The 24,929-nt window shown below is 59.6% G+C and overlaps 1 protein-coding gene across 24 annotated transcripts in view; it reads left to right on the top strand.

The window, feature by feature from the left end:
- FBRSL1 (fibrosin like 1) overlaps positions 1–24,929 on the top strand; it is a 78,634-nt gene that overhangs the window by 38,048 nt on the left and 15,657 nt on the right. For 22 of the 24 annotated variants that reach the window (XM_049102179.1, XM_049102180.1, XM_049102174.1 and 19 more), the window contains exon 5: positions 10,265–10,294. In XM_049102179.1, the coding sequence (XP_048958136.1) occupies positions 10,265–10,294 (30 nt within the window). Of the gene's footprint in view, positions 1–4,660; positions 4,755–10,264; positions 10,295–24,929 lie in introns of those variants that run through there. The other 2 variants (XM_049102185.1, XM_049102186.1) reach the window with 2 other exon arrangements.

The raw sequence follows: 24,929 nt of genomic DNA, 5'->3' as shown, positions 1-24,929 counted from the left end.
CTCCCTGAACAGCATTGGCCTTTGCTGACCCACTCAATGCTGGCAGGGCCCTGATGCCTCGATGCAGGCTCTGTCTTTATGAGGCAGGTTTATGACATCCATTACCCTGCTCCTTGGGCCACTTCTGAGCGGCCATAATTTGTACAAAAGCAATAAAAGCCAGTCAGCCTCTCCCCGGAGTCAGGGAGCTGCATTCTCCTCGTGACCTCTAAGCACCGGGGCAGTCCTGTTGGGCACGGCGGGCGTGTCCAGAGCACCGTGTCCTTCTCTGTGATGCAGCCCCAGCCTGGCGCTTGTTGGAGCATCCCCTGCCCACCCATCCATGCACCCACCCATGCACCCACCCTTCACTCAGCCCACTTTCTAGGGCTCTGGGATGCAGCCATTGCTGGGGTCAGGGGATGTCAGCCCCAGCCTGTTCGCACCACCTCCTCGGGCTGGTTGTGAGGTCCTGAAAGTGGCCCCTGGGTATATCCAAGAGTGTGTTCCCAGGAGAGCTGGCCACTGTGGAGACAGATGAAGGTGTGGCCCAGCACACTTGGGCTAACCCTTTATTGCTCTGCTGCCCAGTGGATGTGGCCCCCACTCCCTGCAGCTAGGTAGAAAGTTCTTCCTGAAAGGGGGCAGGGCAGTGAATTGCTGTGTACCCACAGATAAAGCAGGACAGAACAGAGAATGAACAGATAAATAGGTGACCTGTACAGTGCCGTAGCTGGTGGCAAGTGCTGAGGAGAAAGATAAACCAGGCAGAGGGGGTACAGGTGTCCGGAGGAGGGGTGCCCGTGCCCAGGGGGAGGGGCACTGGTCTCCAGGGGAGGTGGAGGGGTGTGGGTGTGGAGGAGGAGGAGGGGCAGGGTGCTCAGTCTCTGGGCCATACCCTGGATGAGCAGACTCTGGAGGCAGCTGTGTGTCTGACAGGTGCTGCCTGCCTGGGCAGTCACAGGGGCACATTGCTGTTGATCATCTTTCTAAGGCCCTTCTGTGTGGGTGTCTCCCTGTCCCCTTGCCCTGCTGTCCCAGATGGAGTCAGCCTGGCCAGGGCAGAGTGTGCACTAGGCACTCTGGGGTCACGTGCCCTTCCCCTCCTTGGGTGCTGGGGACTCAACCTTCCTGATTGGAGAAACTTCCCACCCCCACCCCTTTGGCCAGATGCTGGGGGCGGGGAGGAGTGGTCCCCCTGGAAGCCTCCCTGCCCCACCCTGCTGCTGTTCTGTCCAGCCATCCCCATGCATGGAGGCGAGCTGCGTGTGCACCTGGGCGGCAGGCATGCAGGAGCCCCCACAGGTCACAGTCAGGTCAAGTCCACACACACACCAGGACAGCCCCTGGGCCCTCCCAGCCCTGAGATCCAGGTCCTTGAGCCATGAAGGGTCAATATGTGGCCCTGCAGGATGGCTGGGACCTCACCTGCGGCTGTGAGAACAGGTGTCAGTGCTGCCTACAAAGGTCATGTGGGGCTCCCGGGTGCCAGAGTGTGGGACGGGATGGGGTACAAGACGCCACTTACTCCCGTCCCCCTAGCGGTCCTCCCTTTGGGTCTACAGCCCTGCAGAGTCGTGTCCCTAAAGTGAGGGACAGCTGGGCAAGGTTGAGTAAGGGTCTCAGATGTGGGGGAGGAGTGTGAGGCTGCCCTGGGGCCAGAGGACCTCAGTTTTCTCTGTAAGATGGCTGGAACATGGAAACAGTGAATGAGCATCCTGGGTGTTTGCTGTTCCAGCACCACCCCACGTCATTGTACCCCCACAGGGGTGCCACCCCACTGAAGTGCCACGTGTTGGTGACTATGCCATAGCCTTAGCACCACCTGTCCCAGGAAGGCCCATCCTTTGGGGGTGCAAGCAGAACAAATCTCTGGGTCCCTGCCCTAGTGGGCAGACAGTGGGAGGAAACTGATCCGTCCGTGGCAGATGCTTTCAGTGTTGGTCACCAGGATGGGGGGTAGGTGCTGGGAGTGACTGTGCCTGTGGTCAGAGAGGAGCTGGCAGGCAACATCAGGCCAAGAGCAAATTCTAGGTCAGGACTCAGTGGAAGAATGAAGGGGCCACATGGAGGGTCAGGGGCCTGGTCTCTCCCAGGGCTGAAAGGGAGGCAGGCTTCAGGTAAGGCTTATCCCAACAGCCCAAATACATCCAGCCCATTGACACTTCTCTGGGCAGGTCACCTATGGGAGATTTGGGGTTCAGTCAGCAACAGGGGGATTGGGTTCTGAGAGGCATCCAGTGCGTCAGGGCACTCTACTCCAGCTGGGGGCCTGGAACCCTGGACTACGGTCATCCATGCCTTGGGGGTCACACAGGTCACACATTTCTTGTGCTGCCATCTGACCGAGGGTTGGATTTAGTGGCAAGAGAGCATATGTTTGTGAGAAACCAACTAGTCTCCATAGTGTTTTCCACCCATCTTTAAAATCCCTGCCTCCCATGATTTAATTTCAAACTGGCCACGGGCTGCCCACTGGAGCTGAGGAACAGGCACCAGCCCACCAGGTGTCACAGAACAACTGGGCAGGCGTGGGGTCAGGCACATGGGTGGGCAACGGGTTTGGGCCTGCCTCGGTCACTTTGCAGGGACTTCCAGGAAAAGCCACCCCAGATGCCCCCCTGCACCCCTGTCACTGAACACTCCAGCCTCTGCACAGGGTCCCTCACCTCACTCCATTGGGAAGACCCTGCAACATTCTAGAAGCTGCTGCCTGCTGAGGGTTCTTGTCCTGTTCCATCTCAGTGCTTTGTGGACTCTGCTGTAGGGAATTCCATGCCCCTGGCATCTGCCAGGATCCCTTGAGGACTTTTGGCTGGGGGAATGTGAGGCTGAGCCTCGGACAGCATGGCTACCTCGCAGTGTCCTCTTGGCTGGGACTGCACACAGTGTGGACTCCAGGAGGGGTTGTGGGGACCACCAAAGCCCCCTTGTCTGTGCTAGCTCCTCCCGTGGAGCCCCCAGGCAGGAGCCAGCCTACGGCCTGCCCACCCCAACCCCAGCACTGCCCCCATGGGATGCCTTATGGGGCAGGGCAGCTGGCGCACCCCCTTCCTGCCTAGCCTGGGGTGTGGGCAGCCCCTGCCATCCCCTTAGTAGGGGGTCACTATGGCTTCCCACCTCTGCCAGCGTCCTGCCTTCCTTTCCTTTTCCCATTCCTGCATTCAGTCTCCCGTCGAGGCCCCCTTCCTGCCTGGACTCTGGGATCAGGAGTTACTCAGCCGTGCAGGCCCCAGCCACTGGAAGCAGCCCAGGGCCCACACTCCCAGGCAGCTCACGCCTGGAGACCAGGCCACACTCATGTCCCCAGAGGCTGGACACAGACTCTGGACAAGCCCACAAGGAGCCTTCATGGTGGTGGCCACATGTGCCAGGAGCTACAGCTGGAGGGGGAGCAGGCCTGGGCACACAGGTGGGCAACAGGCTGGGTGACAGGCTGGGCTGCTGGGAGCCAGGTACTGGTCGGAAGCTGAAATTCAATTATGTGGACCACGCAGAGCTGCTAGGGTGCAGAAGGTTAGGAATTAATGTTAACACTGTTCTGGTTAAGACTTTTTGTGTTGTTAAATAATTCATAAGGCAGTTAGCACTTTGAGTCTGACAACAGGAGAATATATTAATACAGTCGACTTGAGAAAGGTCAGCCGCATGCGGCAGGACTGTGGGCCATCTTTTATTCATTCTCTGACACAGGCTCGTTAATTATTCCAGCCCAGCAAGGGCTAGTGGGAGAGCCACTAATAAGAAAAAGGGAGCGTGGGCTTGATGTCTGACGCGCTGTTTAGAGGGTTTGGAGGAAGAAACGGACCAAGGGACCAGTAAGGCCCCTGAGGTGGGAGTGGAGGGTCCCTGCTGTCCCCTTGAGGCTCAGGTGGGGCCATGCCAGGTCGGAAGAAGCTCATGAGTGGAAAGTGGTGATCATTTGCAGTCTCTGAGTATTTATTGAGCACTTACTGCCCATGACAGTTGGCTCCAGACCCTGAGCTCAGGGGATTGAAGAAAACCCAGAAATCCCTGCTCTCGTGGAGACCGTAGAGGGAAGGGCAGTTGGGGGATGGGCAAGGAGTAAATGTGTAGCCCGTCAGAGCAAAAGTGCAGAGTGGATGGAGCAGGAGGGGAGAGAATGTGGAGGAGCCATCAGGGTGGGGTCCAGAGGTGTCCCAGAGCACCCCAGGGGGATAGTGTTCACACAGGCCCAGGAGCATGACCATGTGTGGGGGCAGGAGCCTGTGTGTGATAGTGAGCATATTGTATGTGTGCAAGTGTGTGTGTGTGCAAGTCCATCCTGCAGGTGGGGGAAGGCAGGGCTAGCCCGGGGGAGGGGGGTGCTGTGAGGCCAGGAGCTGCTGGTAGGAGTAGAGGGGCCCAGAGCAGGGTGTGGTAGGGTGCAGGGGCGGCTCTGGGAGGCTCACACTCCCAAGAAGGACAGGGCTGCCCCAACTACGGTGGGAGGTGACATCCTAGCACAGCCAGTAGCCAGGGCTTCAGGCTTCCATCCGTCCAGGCAGGAGTGTCCTCCATGCCCACTGTTGCCTTGGGGTGCTCCCAGAGTGTCCTCCTCCTGGATAGGTGAACTCGGACAAGTTATCCCACAAAACAATGCCCAGTTCTCCCTGATACCTTTGGTAACTGCAACCAGAGAATATTTAAAGTCATTTCTGTTTTTCACAGTGTGCTGTGGGATGGCCTTCACTGTGAAACCCAGAATACCCTCCGAAGTGCTGCCTCCTTGAGACCCCGCATCGGGAGCAGGATGATAGGGCAGTTCAGACATGGTCAGAGCCCAAGTCATCCCTCCATCCGTGCATGCATTATTCCACCTGTCTATCCATCTGTCCATGTATTCATTCCCTCCCAGCTCTGTCTGGATACTGTGTGGACCACACTAAGTCATTCATCCATTTGTCTGTCCGTCTGTCCATCCATCCTTGCATTCATTCCCTGACGGCTCTGTCTGGGTTCTGTGTGCACCACCCTAAGTCATCCATCAGGCCATCCATCTATCTGTCAATCCATCCATGCATGCACTCATTCCCTGCTGGCTGCATCCAGCAGGGAATGCTGGATGTATACACCACACTAAGTCACTCATGCACCCTTCCATCCATCCATGCATTCTGTCCAGGGGCAGCAAGGCAGGTCACATGGGCCAAGTAGTAGAAGGATTAATTCTGTTCCAGGCCCTCTTGAGATTTGGAGGGTTAGAGGGGTGGCTTCTTTCAGGCTGGCTTTCCCTCTGACCAGTCACTGGCTATACCCAACACCGTGCCCCAGACTCTCCCCTCTGATGTGAGATTGTGCATAGGCTGCAGAGTTTCCAGCCTCAGCTCAGGCTTGGGACTCAGGAATAGTCCCAGACTGCCCCCAGGCCCCACGCTGTGTCACCATGGGCTGCCCTCAGAGACTGCTATCAGCCATGACTCAAAATGCAGGAGGAGGCCTGGGAGCAGGAGGCAGGGACACCAACCCACTCATCTCTCAGGGCCCCACAAGCCCACTGTCCAGCTGCAGGGCCATCTCCTGTCTCTGTATGGTGGCCTGTGCAGGGCTCTCTCAGAGCTCCAAACCACTGCCTGCAAGGATCTCCATATTGTACCTAAGATGCAGAGACACAAGGTGGGCACAGGCTGGCACCCCCACCCCTCTCTGGCCACTCTAAGTGAGCACGCTGGGGAGGGCAGATCTTGGCCCCATCTGTCCTTACTGTCTCCATCTGTGACAGTAACGTGGCTCTGCCCTTCCCCTCCCAAGTGTGCCTGCGTGGCTCCAGCTGCATGGCTCTGCTAAGTGGGTCTCGCTCACCATCAGCCCGTTAGGCAGTCCACACTTGGGCTATTAGGCTGCAGTAACTTAATTGCTCACTAATTGGGTAATTAGTGCTTTGTTTTGCTTTAAAGCCTAAACACTCCTAAAAAGTGAATTAGCTGAGTAAACAAGAATGGGATTATCAGGGTCCCTATCCAGCTATCGTGCATAATTAATCAGGCTCACTGTGACTTCCTGGACCTACATGGCCTGGGGCTGTTCACAGTCATACTGGGGCCCCAGCCCTATCCCAACTGCTCTGAGGGAGTCCCTGGCATGAGGTCCTTACCAGAAGGGCCAGATTGAAACTGGGTTCCAGAGCTCATGCACCCATTCCCCTAGGTGGACTCCTATTTTGCCTTAGGTTCCCCATCCATAAGCAGGTGGGTCTGTGGTGGGGCCTGAGTTGTATAGAAGCGGCCTCAGTGAGCAAATGGGCCCTCAGTCCCACCCCCCATAGTGCCCTGGGTCTCCCACCAATAGGATGTGGGGCTCCCCTCCCCTGCCTGCCCTGCAGTCCCAAGGCTGCCGCCCGCACAGCCAAACCCCAGGTTCTAGTGCTGGGCTCCTGTCTGTGGGCCGCGTGGCTGCCAACAAGTCCCTTCACCTTCTGGGCCTCCACTTTCTTGTCTGTGAAGTGGCGGGCACGGCTCCCACCTTGTGCAGTGTGCCCGGCTCTTGCAGCTGTGGTTCAACCCATCAGATACAGTCATCCACCCAGCTGATCTCATGGCCACCCCAGGCACGGACCAGACTGTAGCCCCCACCTTGCTCCTGATACCCCGGCCCACGAGGTCTCGGGTCACTGTCCAGCATCTGTGGTGCTCATGTACACAGCTGGAGTGTGACGAGGGTGAAACATGGCCATCCCAGCCTGACTGCTGATGGTGAGGGACATGCCCTGGGCTTCCTGCTGTCTGTTCACGGCTCCTTGCTTTAGCCAACTTGCTTAACAGGCACGTGTTCTATATCCCAGTGGAGCATGTACAGCAGGATGGTGGGGACCTGTGCCCTTCTCCGTGGAGGACAGATACTCACATGGGCAGGCAAGGCGGCCACTCTCCTCCCTGAGGTTCTTCCAAGGCACCACTAGGGAGCAGAATGTTTAATAAGCTGGAGCTGACCCCCACAAGGGTCCATGGGAAGCACAGACATGTCCTGGGAGCATGGCCAGTGCTCCTGCGCCACGTGCATAAGGACAGGTAGCCTGTATCAGGTCACCTGGGTGCACAGTGCCATGCATGCATTGGGATACTTGGCAGGACACCCTGGGGAAAAGCACCATTGGACAGGATGCCCAGATACTCATGTGAGGGAAGCCTCAGAGCATGCCTTGACATGTCTTGGAACATGCACATACATGACAGGCCAGCTGGGCTTGCACACACAGGCATGAGCCACGAGAATAGGCCCAATGAAAACAGCCCACATTGAGGATTTGTGCCTCCTGAAATTCCCCAGGCATCCTCAGAGTATACAAGAAGTGCATATGCACACTTCAAACCATGTGGACATAGCCCGCAGTGTGGTATCAGCACTGACTGTCCAGCAGCTCAGACTTTTCTGCCCTCATGCTCAGGTGGGCTGCATAGAATGTTCCATTGTCTTCTACCCACACACAGACCATAGACCCTGCTGATTTTTTTTAGTTTGCATCTGCTCAGGCCTTTGCAGGCAGCAGTGTCCTTCAAGAGTAAGTCTCAAGCTGATGAGAAGTCCAGTCCTCCTTGGTCTCTGGGCAGCTCTGTAAGCAGGGCCTCTGTAGGCAGCATCCCAGATTGTGCACTGTGGCTAGAGCAGAAACCTGGCCCAGTCCCGAGCGCCAGGCCATGTGCCACCAGCTTTCAGCCCTCTCTGACCCCTGTTCTGAGTGGGGTCACCTGGGTGGGAAGCTGGGGGGAGGGAGAAGCAGAGCCAGGAGTGGCTTTCAGTGCCTGTCTCTATGGCATGAGGAGGTCCCACAGGGAGCAAGAGGACCCTGCCCCTGCTCCCTGCCTCTCCTCCCCATTCTTTGTGGGGATCTCTGGGCCAGACCCAGGGGCTCAATGGAGCATCTGATGGGAGCAGTGGGCTCAGTGTCAGGGACTCTCAGCCCATGAATTTTTCATGCCTTTGTTTGAAAAATGGGAGACGGGAAGCCTTGCTATAAGGTCTGCTGTGAAGCAGTAATTAACGTTCACACTGAGAGAAGAAACAGGTACATTTCTCTTGCTGCTCCATGACTGTGTTGATTTGTGTCTCCCAATTCTGGAGGGTGACAAGCCGCCCCCACCCAAGCAAGTAGCTGCCCAGGTTTCTGGAAGAGGCCTGGGGATAGAGGCCAAGACCCCAGACAACCTGTGCAGGTGCTCCTTGGGGAGCAAGGCACTGTCAGGTGAGAGGTGTCTGTGTCCAGACCATTTAGGGGGTTAGATGCCTCCAAGAGCTGTTCAAGTGATATGAAGGAAGAGGCTGAGGCAGGTGTGGTGATGGTAAAGATGATGATGGTGAGGATGGTGATAGTGATGATGGTATTGATGATAATAGTGATAATGTGATGGTGGTAGCGATGATGGTGATGAAGTTATCGTCATGCTATATATCATGCTGAGTATTTACCCAGCACTGTCCTAGTGCTTTGCACATATTCATACTCATTGAAGCTGCACAACACTCTGTAGGTAGGTATTTGTCTGTGTTTTGCAGAAGTAAACTGAGGCATGGAGAGGTCAAGGGATTTGCCCATGTCTTGGCCTCCCCACGTAGTCAGCACTGCTCCTTGGGGGTTGGAGTCATCCTCTGCTCCATGGACTCCCTGCTTTCCCTGCACGCCCCCCTCAGGGTTACACCCACCAGGGCCACCCAGTCCAGTTCTACCCTGTGAAGGTCACCTCGCTCAAGCAGCTCCTGCAAGACAGATGTGGCTCTTTTTCCCTCCTTGTCCTGATTAATTGCCTCATTCAGTTCTGGCTCTATTGCAGTTAAACATTAATTCAGTAGGACTTAATAACGTGAATTCATTTACGACATGGCCTTGTGCTGGCTGACAGGGTGTGCGGTTGGGTTAATTATAGGGCCCATGCACTCCTGGAAAGCACCCTCACTCAACCTCAATTGGTGGGTCATTAAGCTGTGGGGAGAGGTGTGAAACAGCCAGGCTGGGAGGTCCCGGGCACCCCTAGCTGCGGTCCTGCAGCTCACACACAAGGCCCAGCCTCCCAGCAAGTGCTCCGTGCCACAGATCAGGCAGAAAGTTGCAGTGTCACAGGGGCTCTTGACCCCCACGGTTCCCCTCCAGGGCTCCCACCCCTCTCTGCCTGCACACAGACGCTGGCATGCCCAGGCTCTCCTGGCCGAGCTCTGTCCCAGCTCAGCAGGACAGGACGATGACACTCCCGGCCCCTCACCCCTTCAGCCTCGTCTTGAACACTCCCATCCTGGGCTTCAGCCACTCTGCCCTCTCCCTGCCCCTCGGAGCTCTTAACTGTTGTGCGGTCAGGACTATGTGCACCCACACGTCCCCTCTGCCATCTGTAAAAGGACACCCACCACTCCCTGGGGTCCATGGGGCTGAGGGGGTAGGAATCTTGCCACCCCATCACCCAGGGTCACTTCCAGCTGCAGTTGGGTGGGGAAAGCAAGGGGCATATCTGTACAACTCCATGAACCTTGCCACCAAGCGCACCCTGCCCTCACACTGCAGTGCCAGGGCAGAGCACCCCTTCCCTGCACTAACCAGCAGCATGTGGGGCTGACGGGGCCTGTCACCCTCATGTGTGGCCCAGGAGATTATTTTCAGTGGCAGAATTCATTTGACACGACAGATAGTAATTGTGGTTGCTAGGAAGGGATTATTTTTCTTTATATTCTTTTAGGGGGGAAATTGCCGTGGTTTCTAGAAGAGCAGCCTTTCTTTTTAAAGCTCTGCTTACTGAAAATGGAAACAAAGATTTGTTTGCACAATTACCAACCCTTCTTTACCAGCTGAGCTAACATGCCCAGGGGTTCATACCCAGACTGTAGGGGCACACGAGGCATGGGGAGGCGGTGGCCCTCTCAAGGGCGGTGCTGTGGCCACAGGCCTGGCCTGACCACCTCATCTATCTGAGTGATCTGGGTGCCCCCCTCAGTAGAGCTGGGGCTGCTGAGGCTGCACTTCCCCATCTGTGGGCATGTGGACTGTGGTGTGTCTCCACTGCCCAGGAGCGTCAGCTCCTCACCTGTCTCCACTGACCTCCCACCTGCAGAGTCCAGCATGTGGGAGGAGGCCTGCGAGGGTCACAAGGTAGCAGCTCTGTCCCAGGACTGGGGGGCTGGAGGGCTGGGGGGGTGAAGCTGCCTCACGTGTAGCCTGGGGTGAGGAGGGGGGCTTTGTGGGGAGCCCTCACCCAGGGCCTCGCCGGCCTCCAGATCTGTCTCACCCCGCGAGGCTCCTCCCATGACCCCTGCCCCGCCATGGGGTACTGCAGGGTGCTGACTCTCTGTCTCTCTCCCCCTGCAGTGTGACAGCGAGAGTGAAGGGGACGACAAGGTAAGCCCTCCACACCTCCTCCCGAGACCTTCATCCATGGGAGTGCAGGATTGGTCCAGGCCCCATCTCTGCCTGGGCATCCTGGGGTGGGGGTGCTGAGGGCAGAGTGGGTGCCATAAACATCACCAGAACAGATTTCTGCTAATAGTGGTAGCGTGTTAGCACCTCCTAATTACACTCCTTTTCAGGAGTAATGAAGTTCCCATTAACTCGGGATTTACACGGCTCCTGGAGAATTTAGCTCAGAAGAAAGCCCAGAGTGGGCCTCCCCAGGGCCCTGGTCACTACCGGCCCCTGAATGTCCTGTGGGGAGCAGGGAGGAGGCCACCCTGACCTCTCGGCCCAGCTGCTGTCCACAGAGCACTTGCTGTGTGCTGAGCTCTGAGCAGGCAAGACACCGTAGGGGCAAGACGCCTGGGCCCAGGCCTGGTACTCTGCTTGTTCCAAGGCCCTGGGGGGCAGGGACTGTGACTCCCCAACGTATCCTGGGATACCAAGGCATAGAGAGGGTAAGGATCCTACCCGAGGTCACATAGCTGGACCCCAGGCAGGCTGGGTGCTGTGAATAAGTGACCAGCCCAGCTGGGAAGAGTGGTAGTTGGTGATGTGGCTATAGGCAATGGCCATGACCTGGTCGGGGGGCCGGCAGGCCAAGAGGAGTGCTGAGTGGATGAGGAGGACCAGTATCCACCCATGGGGACAGGGTGTCCCAGCGTGCTTTTGGGAGGACCAAAGGGTCAGCTGAGCACTGGCTTTTAGGCCTGTTTTGGGAAATGGAATGAAGTCCCATTGGGACCTCTGTGCCATGCGTGACAATGGTTCCCGCTTAGCATTGGGCAGGCGCTGTCCACGGCATGGACAGCCAGGTGGCCTCTCTCAGCAGACGTGAGTAAGTATGGAAAGAGCTGGTAAGCTGCCAGGCGGGATGGGTGTGTGGAGACTGCCCGGGGGCCCGGGAGACCAGCCTGGGAGCCAGGGTTGGTGGGAAGTGGACAGGAAGCCAGCCCAGAAGTCCTACATGGGGTCCTTACGGGGGTCTGGATCATTTGAGAACAGCGGCTGAAGGGCAGGCAGCTGGGAATGAATGCCCCTGTCTGGATCCTGGGGCAGAGGAGCTCGGTGGGCACCCCCAGCATTTCTGGGGCCTGTCCTCAGCCTCTCTGAGGAATTAGATGAAGGGCCTCTGGAAGGTGCTGAGCTGACACCTCGCTTCCGGCACCTCCTTTATCTAGAATCACCTTGCAGAAAGTGCTCTCTGAAGCCAGGGGCTGCTCTGAGAGAAGCTCAGAGGAAGGGCTTTCTGAGGCCCTGAGACTGCTGGCTGTCCCCACCCAGGGCCCCTGGCTTCCACAGAAGAAACTGAGCTGCTACCCCCAAGCTGCTTCCTTCCAGGTGTCAGAGTCCTGACACAGCTGCCAGGTCACTCCCCACCCAGAGCCACTGCCTCCTCCTCTCCGGTAGCCAGAGGGTTGACCCCAGCCCTCCAGGAGCTCCGGGGCCCAGCTTGGCCTGGGCCCTTGGTCACTATTGGCCCTGGCCGATATCTCCCTCTCCCTCTCAGCCTACTCCTGCTACAAGAGTGGGGACTCTGGGTAGTGGAGACCGGGTGGTGGGAAAGGGCAGGCACTTGGGCGCAGCTCTGACTGTGCCCCAGGGACAAGAGGTCACTTCTGACGTGGCCATCGATGTCCTGGACAGGGACACCACCAAGGGCTAGCAGGAGGCTGTAGCTGTGGCCTCCTTTGCACTCACACCCACTGGGGAGCCCATAGACCAGTCCTGAGTGACACTTGAGCACCAGCCCAGCTCAGCCTGGCCAAGGGACAGGGGGAGAGCAGGTGTGGGCAGAGGAGCTCACTCTGGATGGGTAGGGGATGGGGTCTAGAACTCATGAGTCTTGGTTTCCTGGCAATTCCCTGTGCAGCCCAAGGGAGAAACTCCTGCCCAGAGGAACTGGCTAGGGGCTATGTTGGGGCTCACTTCTCTGCTGTGCCAGAGGCAGACCCAGACCCACTTGGCCCAGACACCCTTCAGGCCACCTCCAGGGCTTGTGGCTGTGGGTCTTAGGGGAGTGATACTGGCTGTGGGGAGTCAGCCTTCCCCACACCTGTGTGCTGGGCCCCCGGTGTGGCCACAATGAGAAGTCTGCACTGGCGATATGGTGCCACATCCTGGCTCCATGGTGGGGCAGGTGGGAGGCCATGCCACCCCCATCCCAGCTTTAGTGTGGCCAGGGCCAGAGGAGGACACAGAACTGCCTCCATGCCCCAGTACCCCCACCTCTTTCATGGGAGATGGAGACCCGTTTTAGGGCTATGGTGAGCTCTGGGTCAGTTAACACAGAGTTGGCAAGCTGCTGTTTGTGGGCAAACATTCCCTTGAAGTCAGATAGAGCTGGACTGTGCTTCAGAAAGCCCCTTGGCTGGAGAGCTAGGGAAGAAGGGCACAGGCTTCCTCCGTGGTCACCCGAGTTTGCCTCTCCCATGAGTACCTGAGTCTTCTGTGACAGTAGGGTATGTCCCTGGGCAGCTGGGATGGAGGCCAGAGGCCAGGGCTGAGACTCCACACAACTGACCATGGTATAGCATGGGCTGGGCAGTGGGTGCTTGGGCTGAGCCCCAAAGCTGCATGATTGTGGGGAGGTCTCGGTGCTTCCCAGAGAGGCCGCCTGGAGCAAGGGCTCTGTGCAGGATAATTTGTCAGCCACTTGGATGCATCTCCGTATTTCCACCCCTGGGAGGGGTTGGGTCTGGTCAGCCCTGCTGGGCCATTGTGCCTCACCAGGCTCTGTGTGGCTGCATGGGCTGCAGGTCTGGATGCTGTAGCTGGCCACCCTGCCCTCACTGCCTCTCATCTGCTCACAAATCTGGCCCCATCTGAGGCAGAGACCCAAACTGCCAGCGCAGTCAATGCCCAATCCTCAGTCCTGGCTTCCAAGGTACCACACGGCCCCACGTTGGTTGGGAACTGCATTTGGCTGCTATAGTGGAAACTGGATTCGCAGTGGCTTAATAGAGGAGCTTGTATTCTTCACCTGGAAGCCTAGGTGTGGGCCCTCCAGGCTGGCATGGCATGTCCATGGTCATCAGGTTCCTGTCTTTCTGCTTGGCCATCCTTGGTATGCAGCTTCCTTCCTCACCCCCTTGGCCCATGAAGGCAGCTATTAGCACCAGCCACCTCATATGCATCTCACCTCCCCACAACACTGATCATGCAGAGTGACTGATCACCTGCCTGGTGAGGCAGGAATACTGTTGGTGCAAAATGTCCAGTGAGGCCGGAGCAGAGTGAGAGAGGAAGGTATGAGCATGTGTTCAGCGAGACCACATTACGTGAATCATGGCAGGCAGCTGAGGTTTGTCCCAAGGGCAGTGGGGAACCACGATCCCAAGAGCCCCCTGTCCCTCCAGGCTGCATGGGGACACTAATGATACACCATGTGGGGTTCCCTCCCTTTCCTAGGCTGGGCTCCAGGGTGATGGGTGATTTCCTGCCCACCCATCAAGAAGCAGGTGCAGCTCAAAAGGGTGCAGTACCCACTCGCCCAGAGCTGCCCTCACTCCAGGACCACCTCCCAGGAGCCTCTGCCCCCCGCAGCACCTACCACCTTTCTCCGAGGCACGGTCACATGAGGTCCTTCACTCCTTCCAGGAGGAGCTGGTCAGGGGAGGATGGCCCAGTGTCTCCACGGTATTTGCAGGATGGCAAAAGCCCTGACTTAATAGGGCTTCAAGAACGTGTCAGTGAAAGAGAGGGGTGTCCCCCTGCAGCATGCCCTCACCTGGGGCCCAGCCAGAGGGTGCCTCTACCTCCTCAGCCCTGGGGTACTCGTGCACCACATGAGGTTGGAATGCTTTGCACTTGTCATGTCCCTTGCTGCGCAGAGGCCTGGAGACAGCAGGACAGGAGACACCCCGGCTACTCTGGGCCTCTGGTGAGGCAGCTGGACAGGCAGGCTGGGCAGGAGGGTGAAAAGCTGCAGCGTAGAGCCCTGGGTCTGTCCATGCTGACCCAACACATGTGCTGGGCCCTGGGGAAAGCGTGGCAGGCAGGCTGCCCCTGGGAAGGTCTCCTCTGGGACAGGGCAGCCAGGAAGACCCAGGCTCTCTGTTCCAGCTAATCTCCTCCTCCATCTGCCAGGGCCTGAGGTCAGATGCACCTGCACCTCCTGGAGGTCCTGCTGCCCCTGGCTCTAGGCGCAGACACTGGGGATGGTCCACATCCAAGACACAGACACATAGAGACCAGAGGCTGGTGCTCACAGACAGGAAGACCTTTCTATCTCCTCCCCCTGCGAGTGGCTACCCCCCACCCCTCCTGATAGACCAGGCTCTGCCCCATGCATGCCCCATGCCTGGCTCTGCAGGCCCCCCCCAACCTGGCCTTCCCCACCACCCTGGCCCTGCTCCAGGCGCTGGCTGCTGGCGGGGAAGGCAGCCTGTGCTGCCAGGCAGCCAGATGGCCCCTCTGCAAGGCTGCGGTTGGTGTCTAACTGCTTTTTTATTGGAAAAATATGGGGTGAAAAATTGTGTGGGGCTCATTAGGCAGCCTCCTGGGCGTGGACTGGCTGCTGTCTGCCCCATGGCCCAGCCAGGTGGCTGGTTGGCCAGGGTTCTTCCTCACTGCCTATGGCCACAGCACTCCCTCAAGGGATGTCTGGCTGGCTGGCCTGTCTGCCAGATCCCCCATGGGGACATACCCAGTGCTGGGCCTCTGCCGGCTCCTGAGCAGCTGGACCGGGGACAGGGCAGGCAGGCAGGCAGCTGGCCAGCTGGGAGGGGCTGGGGTCACCTGTGGGCGCCAGCACTTCCATGGCTGGTCTGCACCCTCTGGACTTCACTTTCTGCTCAGTGGGGGTCATGGGGGTGCCTGCTGTCTAGGTGGAGGTGAGAGCTCCAGGTCCATAGGAAGCACACTGGGGGCTGCCTGTCATGAGGCGGCATCCACCCCCCTTACCTCTTCTGCACCCTGTGTCTACAGTGAACACACTCTGGCCCAAGCTCCTCTGTGCCCCACAGGGCCCGCCTGGCACCTCTGCTTTATCACTACAGTTAGGCTCATAAGGTCCACCTCTGAGGTCCCTGTGAACTTCAGGGAGAGGGCACAGTCGACCACACAAGCAGCCCTGGGCTGCAGCTCCCTGCCCTGAAGCCAGTGGCCCTTCAGCTGCTGGACCACGTAGGACCCTGGCTCAAAGAGGCCGATGCCCAGGGCAGCAGGGCCAAGGGCCCTCTGAGGACATGTCCTGTAACCCATTACTGTGGGAGGTCCTGCTGCTCACAGAGGGCTTCCCCCATGTGCCTCTCCTGAACCTGCTCCCAGGAACCTGCCCAGAAGGCTGTGGGGGGGCTCTCCTGTCCCCCTCACCTGGCACCCTGCCTCTCCAGGTCCAGTGCTGTGGGGATGATGGTGTGGGGAGCCAGTGCTCCCCAGATAAGCCCAGGTCGAGGCCATCTCATAGGTATAGGGAGTGCCTCAGGGGCAGGGTGGGGGTGCAATGAAGCCAGCCACCCCTCTGAGCCATGCACTCTGGCCAAGGGGCCTTCCCACAGTCTGTCCAAGGCAAGGCCTTTGGCTGTTTGCTTGCCGAAGATCCAGGCAGCACTGGGTGTGGCAGGCAGGGCCCAGTGAGGACCATCAGCTCACCAGGCCCCAGAGAACCCAAAGCAGTATCTGTCCTGCAGCTTGATCCAAGCAAGGCATCTGAGGACCAGAAGGGTTCAGTGATGCGCTCACAAGCACTGGCGGCCCAGGGGAGGATCATGCTATGGCATCCGAGCCGAGGGGGTAGGGTGGGGTTAGCACCTGCTGTCATAAGTCATCATGAACTCGGTGGCTCAGAACAGCTCAGGTTTTATAGTTTTGAAGGTCACAAGTCTGAATGGGTGTCATGAGGCCCAAATCAAGGTGTCAGCCTACCTGGTTCCTTCTAGAGGTTGCAGGGAGAAAACAGCTCCTTACTCTTCCAGTTTCCCAGGCTCCAGGCTGTTCCCTCATGTCACTCTGCCCTCTGCCCTCCTGTTACAGCTGCTCTGACCCTCTTCCTCCCTCCTGGAAGGACTCTTTTGGTCTCACTGGGTCCACCAGGGCCCCACGCTCACCGCCTCCTCACACACTCCTTACCCACGTCTCTGAGTCCCTTGGTTCCTTAGCCCAGGCCTCATGCCACAGCACACGGTGGAGAGTGCTTTCTATGACCAGGGGTCCCAAAGAAGCAGGTCAGTGTGAGGGAGGCCAGGGTGTTTCAGGCTGCAAGCGATAAACACTTCACAGGAGCCTAAATGAAACAGAGCCTGGGGATCCTGCAGCCACATGATGCCTCAGGGCCCCGCTGATCTGGGCCAGCCTGCCCCCACCACTGGATGGTGTCATCCCACAGCCTTGCCAGGCCCTCCTTGGGTGTGCACAGAGCCTTGCTGGGGCTTGGGGTGGGGGCAGATGCTTCCCAGGGACAGAAAGTGGGGGATGAGCCTTGGCCCCCAGGCACCTGCTGTATGCATCAGAAAGTAGAGGTGCCAGGCAGGCCGAGAAGCTGCCCCTTCTAGCCCGGTGGGAGTAACAGGCCTAGAAGGTGTGGGGGCATCTGTCCCTCCTGCCCTCCACCCCCTGGCCCTTCCAGAACAAGCTGAGCAGAACATGGGGGTGTGGGCCTGGGGCCTGCCTGGGTCGGGGCTTAGGGAGAGGCCATCTCCCCTCTGTGTCCAGGGGGTCACAGTCCCTCAGCCCCCACCTGCCCTGCTCACCTTCTAGGCCTCACTGAGTAGGTAGGGGCAGGGCGGGAACCCCAGGGTCTCGGGGCCAGGCCTGGGCTGAGCACACCCAGGCCAGATGTTCTCAGCTCTAGTGAGAACCTGAAGAGATGAGGGGTGGCTGGGGCAGGGGTCAGTGGGGGGGGGGGGGCAGGGGTCAGTGGGGCGGGGGGTCCAGACTCCCCATCCTGCCCTACAGACTCCATGCCAGAGACCCCACGCCCACCCTGGCCTCACCATAGGCCTCTGCCCCTTGGGGGCCCCCCAGCAGGACCTGGGGTGACCAGAGGGGAGGGGTTGCAGAGCCAGGCCTGCCTCCCATCTCCCACCTGGTGACAAGTGCCAAGCCACTGCAAGAACCTTAGGGGGATGGTGAACAGCACCCACATCCTTCCCACCTCACACACATAAGTGTTCACACCACACAATGCTGTCACATGTGTGTATGCTCTGTGCACACACATGCACACACAGGCACCCCTCCTGACATGTGGAGGCCCCACCCTCAGCCCTGTCCTCCGCCCTGTGGCACTCACAGCTTCTGTTTCACCCCAGAGGGATGTGCTGGTCAGGGGGCCTGCCTCCTGCCTCACTGGACTCTAGCACAGATCAGGAACATATTCACCATGGTTCTGGGGCCAGAATCCAGAATTGAGGTGTGGGCAGGGCACACCTTCCAGGGGAGGGTCCTTTCCGCCTCATCTACCTCGTCCACCTCATCCAGGTGTCCCTGCCTCCACCGTCATGTGGTTTCTCTGTGTCTCCTTAGAGGGACAGTCATCGGATTTAGGGCCGCCCGGACCTAGGATGATTTCATTTCAAGATCCTTATCCTTTGTTTTGTTGTATTTTCAGAGGAAGGGAGAAAGAGAGAAAGGAGGGGGCGTGGGGAAAGACAACCCCAAACAGACTCTATACCCAGTGCAGAGCTAGAGGCAGGCCTTGACCTTATGACCCTGAGAGTATGACCTTAGCCGAAATCAGTTGGAGGCTTAACCGACTGAGCTGCCCAGGTGCCCTGAGATCCTTAATTCCTTGCAGAGACCCTAACCCCACATACGGTCACATTCTGAGGTCCTGGGTGGCCTGTCTCTTGGGGCCACCATTCAGCCTGTGCAGCTGATGCCCTGTCCTGCTCACATCCACCTCCTGGACAGCACAAGCCACAGCGCAGCCAGGCCGTCTAGCTCAGCTCTGTGTCTCAGCTATTTGAGCAGGGTCTGTTTTCACCCTCTGTCAGCGGTGAGGGTTTGTGGGTCTTAGTGAGGTTTGTGGGTCTTTCTGGCTTCTCTTCTCTCCCAGCACTGGGTGCTGCTTAAGCGAGGACCCTCCCTGGTCCCTGCCCCCGCCTCCCCGCCTGCCATGCCCTGGCCTCAGCTGAGCCTGCCAGTCCACTCCCATGAGGTCTGTGTGAGACCAGAAGAACCAAGGCCAGGACCAGGGCCCATGCTGGGTGGTAAGGGAGGGGAGGGCACTCAGGCCCAGCACCCTTTCCCTCCCCCCGAGACCCCCTAGCCATGACCCCCATCCTCTCATGGGGGCCCTGTCCCTGTAGCTGGTCTCAGCAGGTGTCAGGTGTTCCTGGCACAAGGCTGAGGCCTGCATGCCTTCTTCTGCAAACTCTGCCTTCACTTACCACAGAGCGGCAGCCTGGGGGGTGGAGGGTTGGGGGGGGGCAGGTGCCCCTCACTGCCACCCCTTAGGAGTTCCCAGTGGCCCCCGGGTGTGGGTGGAGCCCCTTCCAGGGCTCCCCGTGATGATGATACCTCCCCTGGTGCTGCCTGTGATGACAGAGTTATAATACTGGCTTGAGCGTGAGCTCTGACTGCCCTGTTTCTGGGGAAGCCCCTGTGCTCCCTGGCTGCTGCCTCCTCCTCCTCTTGGTCTACCCCTCGTTTCCTCATCAGATTCAGATTGTTCAGGGCACAGCTGCCTGACTTTCTAAACACAACCAGAGACAGGCCTGCCCTGGGTTCCCAGACTGCAGGGGGAGGCAGTGCAGGGCTCAGAGGTGGTGTCTCTGGGATGATCAGTGCCCAAGGTGGCCTTGGGAAATGAAGACAGGCTTCTCCCGGGGGCCGGGGCTCCTCCTCCTGCTGCTGCTGCTGAGATGGGCCCAGCAGTCCCACTTTGTCCCCACCCACACTGGCCCTGCCAGGGGCAGGGTCCCCAGCCAACTGGGGGAAATGGTTGCAGCCTGGCCTCTGTAAGAGGTGCGGCAATAGAACACACCTCTGGGGGACCCTGGGACTCATAGCTCAGCTAGTGAGGAATACCCAATTTGGTGTCCGTCTGCCCCAAGGAGGGTGGGACCTGTCCAGGGTCATGAAATGACAGAGCTGGGACCCCATCCCTGTCCATGTCCACGTCACCCTGCCCTCTGCTCCTTCCATACAGCGCTCCAGGCTCCTGTACCCAGTGCCACCTGTCAGCTCTCACAGAACAGTCCCATCTCCGTCATGGGAGAGGCCCCACCACCCACTCCTTTTCACTCCCATGCTGCCTGGCTTGTCATAGCAGCTCCCAGATGGACCCATTGGTCCCCACCCCCACCCCAACATGTTGTTCCGCACAAACACCCAAGCTCCCTCAGGGCCCTACCAGGTTGTTCTGGCCTCAGGACCTTTGCACTGGCTGCTAGCTATCTGAGAAGAGCTGTTCCCCAGAGTCCCCTCAACTTGGTCCTCCTCATTTGCCAGCTCTGCTCAGCGGCCCCTATTTGGAAGGGCTTCCCTGAAGCCACTCAGCAGCGCACCACTTTTCTCATCTCCTTTGCTGCTCTGAGCACCCCACAGTACTTGTCTTGCCTGTTTGCCTGTGTGTTTGCTGGTGGCTCCTACTAGGCAATAAGTAGGATCCAGGCCTGCTAATGGGCATTTGTGTGCTGACATGCTGGGGGCAGCCTGCTATGCCTCTCATGGGAGTCCTGGATATAAACATTAGGGTTTCCTAAATCACCACCAACTTGGTGGCTGAAGACAGCACACACTGGTTATCTCAGTTCTGGAAACATCTCACTGGGTTAAGTCAAGGGGTGGGCCAGGCTTGTCCCTTGGGCGCTTGCTCCAGGGGAGAACTGTTTCCTGTGTCTAACAGCTTCTAAAGGCGCCCCCATGCCTAGCTCCTGGTCCTTCCTGTGTCTCCAGAGCCAGCAGGGGGCATCTCCCATTTCCTTCCCTATGAGTACGCTGCCCACCACCCTTTGCCTACCTCTCCCAGGGTCAGCTGGTTACCCATCGGTCCACTCTGCCCTGTGGGTAACTACTGGCAGACTCCTGGGCCCTTTTGCTGCTGAACACAGGCAGGTTAGGACACCCCACTGCACGGACCTTTGCTGCCAGAGGCCTCAGAGCCGGGGCCGTGTGCAGGAGCTCATACCCCTATGGAGTGTGGTGTGGCAGGGGAGGAGGCCCAGAGGCCCACAGGCTCTCACCTGTGAGGCAGAGACTCCCCACCACCAGCCCCCGATTGTCCCACTAGGTCTGGCCTCTGCTACCTTCCCAGAGGAGCTCATGGAAACTGCAGTCATACTGCCAGGGTTCAAATCGACAACAGCTGCACCAGCTGATGAACCAGCTCACATCTCTCTGTTTTCTCATTGATAAAATGGGGGTGATGGGGTGTCCTCAAAGATTGCGGGCATGAGGACCTACAGTTTCACTATCAGGCATATTGCGTGATGTCTGACTCTCAGACAGTGTTTGCTCTCTTTAGGGCAGCAAACAGCAGGACTTAGGGGAACGGTGTTAATTTGCCAGGAGAAGGGAGTATGTGTATTTGGTAAATAATTCAAGCAGAACAAAAGGCCTAAGGTCCCACCTAGAGTGGCACTGTTGTTAGCCATTTCTTCTGTACCCTGAGAGACTACCGGTGACCTATGCAAATATGTCCTCCTGGGATATTTACCTGCCTTTCCTTCGAAAAGGCGAATGGGACCCTGGAGCTGTTGACCATGGTCTCCCTACGCAGCACCCTCCCCTGAGTGGACCCAGCCACGGATTCTCAAAGCCTGGAGCAGGTGTTTGCACGTTCTGTACCTGGGCTGCTGCTGCTGCCGCCTTTTTTTTTTTTTTTTTAATTCAATTTGCCAACACCCAGTGCTCATCCCATCAAGTGCTTCTAAGCCAAGAGTCCCTGGACGCCCCACCTCCTGGTGCCCCTTCCCGGCTCATCTCACGATGGGAAGCCCCGCCTGTGCGCTCTGGCTCAGAGGCTGCCCGGTGGGCCTGGGTCAGTGCTCGCCCTGAAGGACGTCGCAAGGGGCGGTGGTTCGCCTGGCTCTGCGGGGCGCTTCTCCCCACCCGGCAGCCGGTGGCCGTCTGCATTTCCAGGAGCTGACCCGGCCCTTCCCCACTACCGTCCTGGTTTTGCAGATGGTGAAAGCGAGCCCTAGGGAGGGCGGGGCTTACATTGGACGCAAGTACGAGCTCTGCCGTCCTGCCTCCCCGCTTGGTGACTCAGTTTCCCCCCTTTACACTTGTTGCGGGTCGCAGGGTTGGGCTGGTCCAGCGCTCGGCAGCGCAGGTGCGGCACGCGCTGACCTGGCGGCGGCGGGGGAGCCAGGCCCCAACCGGCCTGCGGCCCCGCGCGGGCAAATCCGCGCCTCGGGGCTGGATTAGTCGGGCCTGCCCGCGCCCCGCCTCCGCCCCGCCCGCCGCCCGCCGCCCGCCGCCCGCGCTCCCGCCGCCGCCTGCGCGCCCGCCAGCAGTGCGCCCGCCGCCGCCTCCCCCGGCCCTCGCGGCGCCCGACGGCGCGGGGGTGCCGCGCGCCCTACAGCCGCCCGGAGCGGGCGGGCATGCACGGCCCCGGCCCGGGCTCCGGCTAGGCGGGGCGCGCCGGGAGAGGGGCCGCCTCGACGGCCAGAGGCGGCGGGCCCGCGCTCTGCCGCCCGCGTCCATGCCGCCCGGCCCCGGCCCCGGCCCCGGCCCCGGCTCCGGCTCCGGCCCCCGCCCGAGGACTAGCGGCCACTGCCTGCGGAGCGCACCAGACCCGGGGCGCCCGCGCGGTGAGTGCGCGCTGGCGGCTCCGGGAGGGATTCGGGACTTTGGGGGCCGGGGCGGAGAGCCCCCCGCGCCCTGCCCGCCCCGTGCCCCGGGAGCCGAGCGCGCGGAGCCCCGCGGCCCACGTGGCGGCCGGCGGGCGGGGGGAGAGCCCCGCGGAGGGTCCCGGGCGCTGGCCGGGCGCGGGGGGAGGGCACGCGGCGGAGGCGGGGCCGGGCGCGCGCTTTTGTCTGGTCCCCGGCGGTTCCCGGCGCTCTCCGCGCTCACCTGCCCGCCCGAGCGGAGTTCTTTGTCTGGGGCGGGGCGCGGTCGGGGAGGCGACGCCGCGTGTCTGAGCCGAGCTGCCCCGCGGGTCGTGTCCTGGAAGACAAAGCGCGTCGCGACCTCCGCCCGCGGCCGGGATTGTGCGCCCCAGGATAGTTAGTGCCGTCCGTGACACTGTCCCTGCCGGGCGTGGCCCCTCCACCGAGACTGTGGACCTGCAGCCTGGGCACCCCCCGCTTGTATGTCGCCCGGAGTGACCCCTTCCCGCCCCGTCCGTCTGTCGTGTGTCCTCCACCCCCCACCCCCCGCTGGCTCAGTGCCAGGTTTGGAGATGTGGCTGCCTGGGTGACATCCCAGGAGATGATCTTTGGGAGCTTATTTGCACAGGTCTGGTGGCTGCCCTGGGGCCACCCACCCCCTTGGGTCAGCTGCAGACCCCTCTTCTGGAAGGGACGGGCAGAGGGACTGTACTGGGTGACTTACAGCAAGAGTGCTTCTTTGCCTGCCCTGGGAAGGGGGCTGGAGCCTGGGCTCCGGCCCTGCAGCCGTCTGCTCAGAGCCTTCCTAGATGAGGGAGAGGGCAGATGTCCAGGCCCCTTACTAGCCCAGAAGCCCACCTGGGTCCCTTCCCAGGTCCCCTGCAGGGACGCAAATCCCTCAACTTCCCGCAGCAAACTTTCACTTGGCCCATCTGTGGCAGTGGAGGTTGTGGAGATTGGATGGCCCTGAGAGAGTGACCTTCCCTCTGCCTCTGCCAGGCTGGCATCCAGGGCTGGGAGTGGTGGGGAGGGCACTCCCCCCTCACCCCCTCCCCTGCTCCCCTGGAATTTCCCAGGGCCTAGGGCGCCACCTCCTGGCCCCGGCAGCTGTATCCAGCCTGCAGCCTTAGTGAGCTTGCCCGCCATCCTCCAAGGCTGGGACCCACAGAAACACAGGAATATTCTCAGGGCCACCTGTCAGCGTTCCAATCTGATACAGGCTTGCTCAGATGGGATGGCTGTGTCAGGAGGGAGGGGCTTATGAAGGAGGTTGGGGCTTGGGGGCCCCCCAGCTTCCCTTCATGCACTCAGAGTCCTGGAAGGTCATGGCAGTTGAGGTGGCGTGGTGAGGCCTTGAGCTCGTTCCTTTGATGTGTCAAGGGGGGGGTGGGGGCATGTGCCAGCCCTCTGGCCATGCCCCTGAGCTGGGGACCCTGGAACTGCTGGCGCAGTTAACACCATCTCTGGCCCAGAGGGCCATCAGCGCACAGGTGATGAAGACCTTAGGAGGCCGTGGTCAGCACACAGCAGCTCCTCTCATTTGTGGCAGCGCCCACGTGAGTCCAGGGCAGCTGAGAGGCAGCCAAGCAAGAAGAGACCTTCAAACCGTGCTGGCACCTGGTGCTGAGGAGCGGGCAGAGGTGCCAGCTGGGTCAGGGTCAGGGGCCCCAGGATGAGGTGGACCCAGTGGGCTGCTCACAACCTTACAGAATTGCAGGAAAGCTCAGATTGCAGGTGAGGATCCTGAGAAGGCCCTGAGTGTTTAAGTCTGCAGCAGGGTAGGGTGGTGACCTGTTCTGATTTGGATTTTAAAGAGACTCTTGGCTTTGTGAATTAGTTTGTGAACATGTTAACAAGCCCAGGTAATAATTATAACAGCAGAGCTGTCACTTGGGCGCTGCTATGGGGTCCTGGGGTCATGGTGAGGGCCCAGTCCAGGAAGGACTAAAGTCCTCGGGCAGGTCCTGGGAAGGTGGGTGACCCATGCACCATCAGAGAGGGGTACAGCATGGGGGTGCCATGGCCAGTAGTGCACGTGCTTATCTGCTCCTGGCAGACTTGGGGCCGTGTCTGCCATGGAGCAGACTGGTGTGAGCTGTCCCCCTCCTGGTCCTGGGGCGGGGCATTGTCACTCTGCAGACTTTCCTCGTCCATCCTGGGATTGAGCAGGATTAGGGGCCTGGCCCTGAGGTGCAGATGGGGACAGGAATTGCTGGTCATGTCTGGAAACAGGCCCGGCTGCAATGCCCCCCTACCCCACCAGGGCTGACAGTCCCCCTACCCTGCCCTGCAAACCAGTTCAGGGAGACCCCTTCTCCCCATGGGGACTCCTCAGGGGTGAGGTGATAAGCCAAGGATTCTAACTGCCACTACTCACCATGTAGAATGTGCTGGAAAAGACAAAACAAACGAGGGGGAGAGGGAGGAGGGCTCAGCCCTGGTGCCCCTGTGTGGGAGCCGTCATCTTGCTGGGATGGGCGTGGGTGAGAAGGTCACACACAGCCTCCACGGTCTGGCAGGCCAGGCAGGAAGGACCCCCCAGTGCACGGCTGCCCACGCTCAAATACAGTGGGGGTAGCAGAGCCTCCACCCACCTTCCTGGTCTGAGCCTCTGCATCTGAGGCCCGCCAGGCTCTTGTTTACCTGTCAAAGGTCCTTCCCCCAGGCCTCTGCAAGCCCTCTGAGAGGGTGTGGTGTGAAGTGCGGCTGCCTCCCTGCCTGGCAGCTCCACCAGCCCCAGGCTCTGGTTTGGGGGCTGCATTACTGCCCTCTTTTCCTGGTCCCGGTTTTGGGGACATGGTTGGAAAGGGCTAACCACATTCCAGTGTGATCACAGCGTTGTGCAGTGACAGGCTTCCTCCTCC

The sequence above is a fragment of the Canis lupus genome, chromosome 26 (genome assembly GCF_003254725.2).
Source record: "Canis lupus dingo isolate Sandy chromosome 26, ASM325472v2, whole genome shotgun sequence".
NCBI lineage: Eukaryota > Metazoa > Chordata > Mammalia > Carnivora > Canidae > Canis > Canis lupus.
The sequence above is the reverse complement of the archived record's forward strand: the minus strand, read 5'-3'. Positions and strand labels throughout refer to the sequence as shown.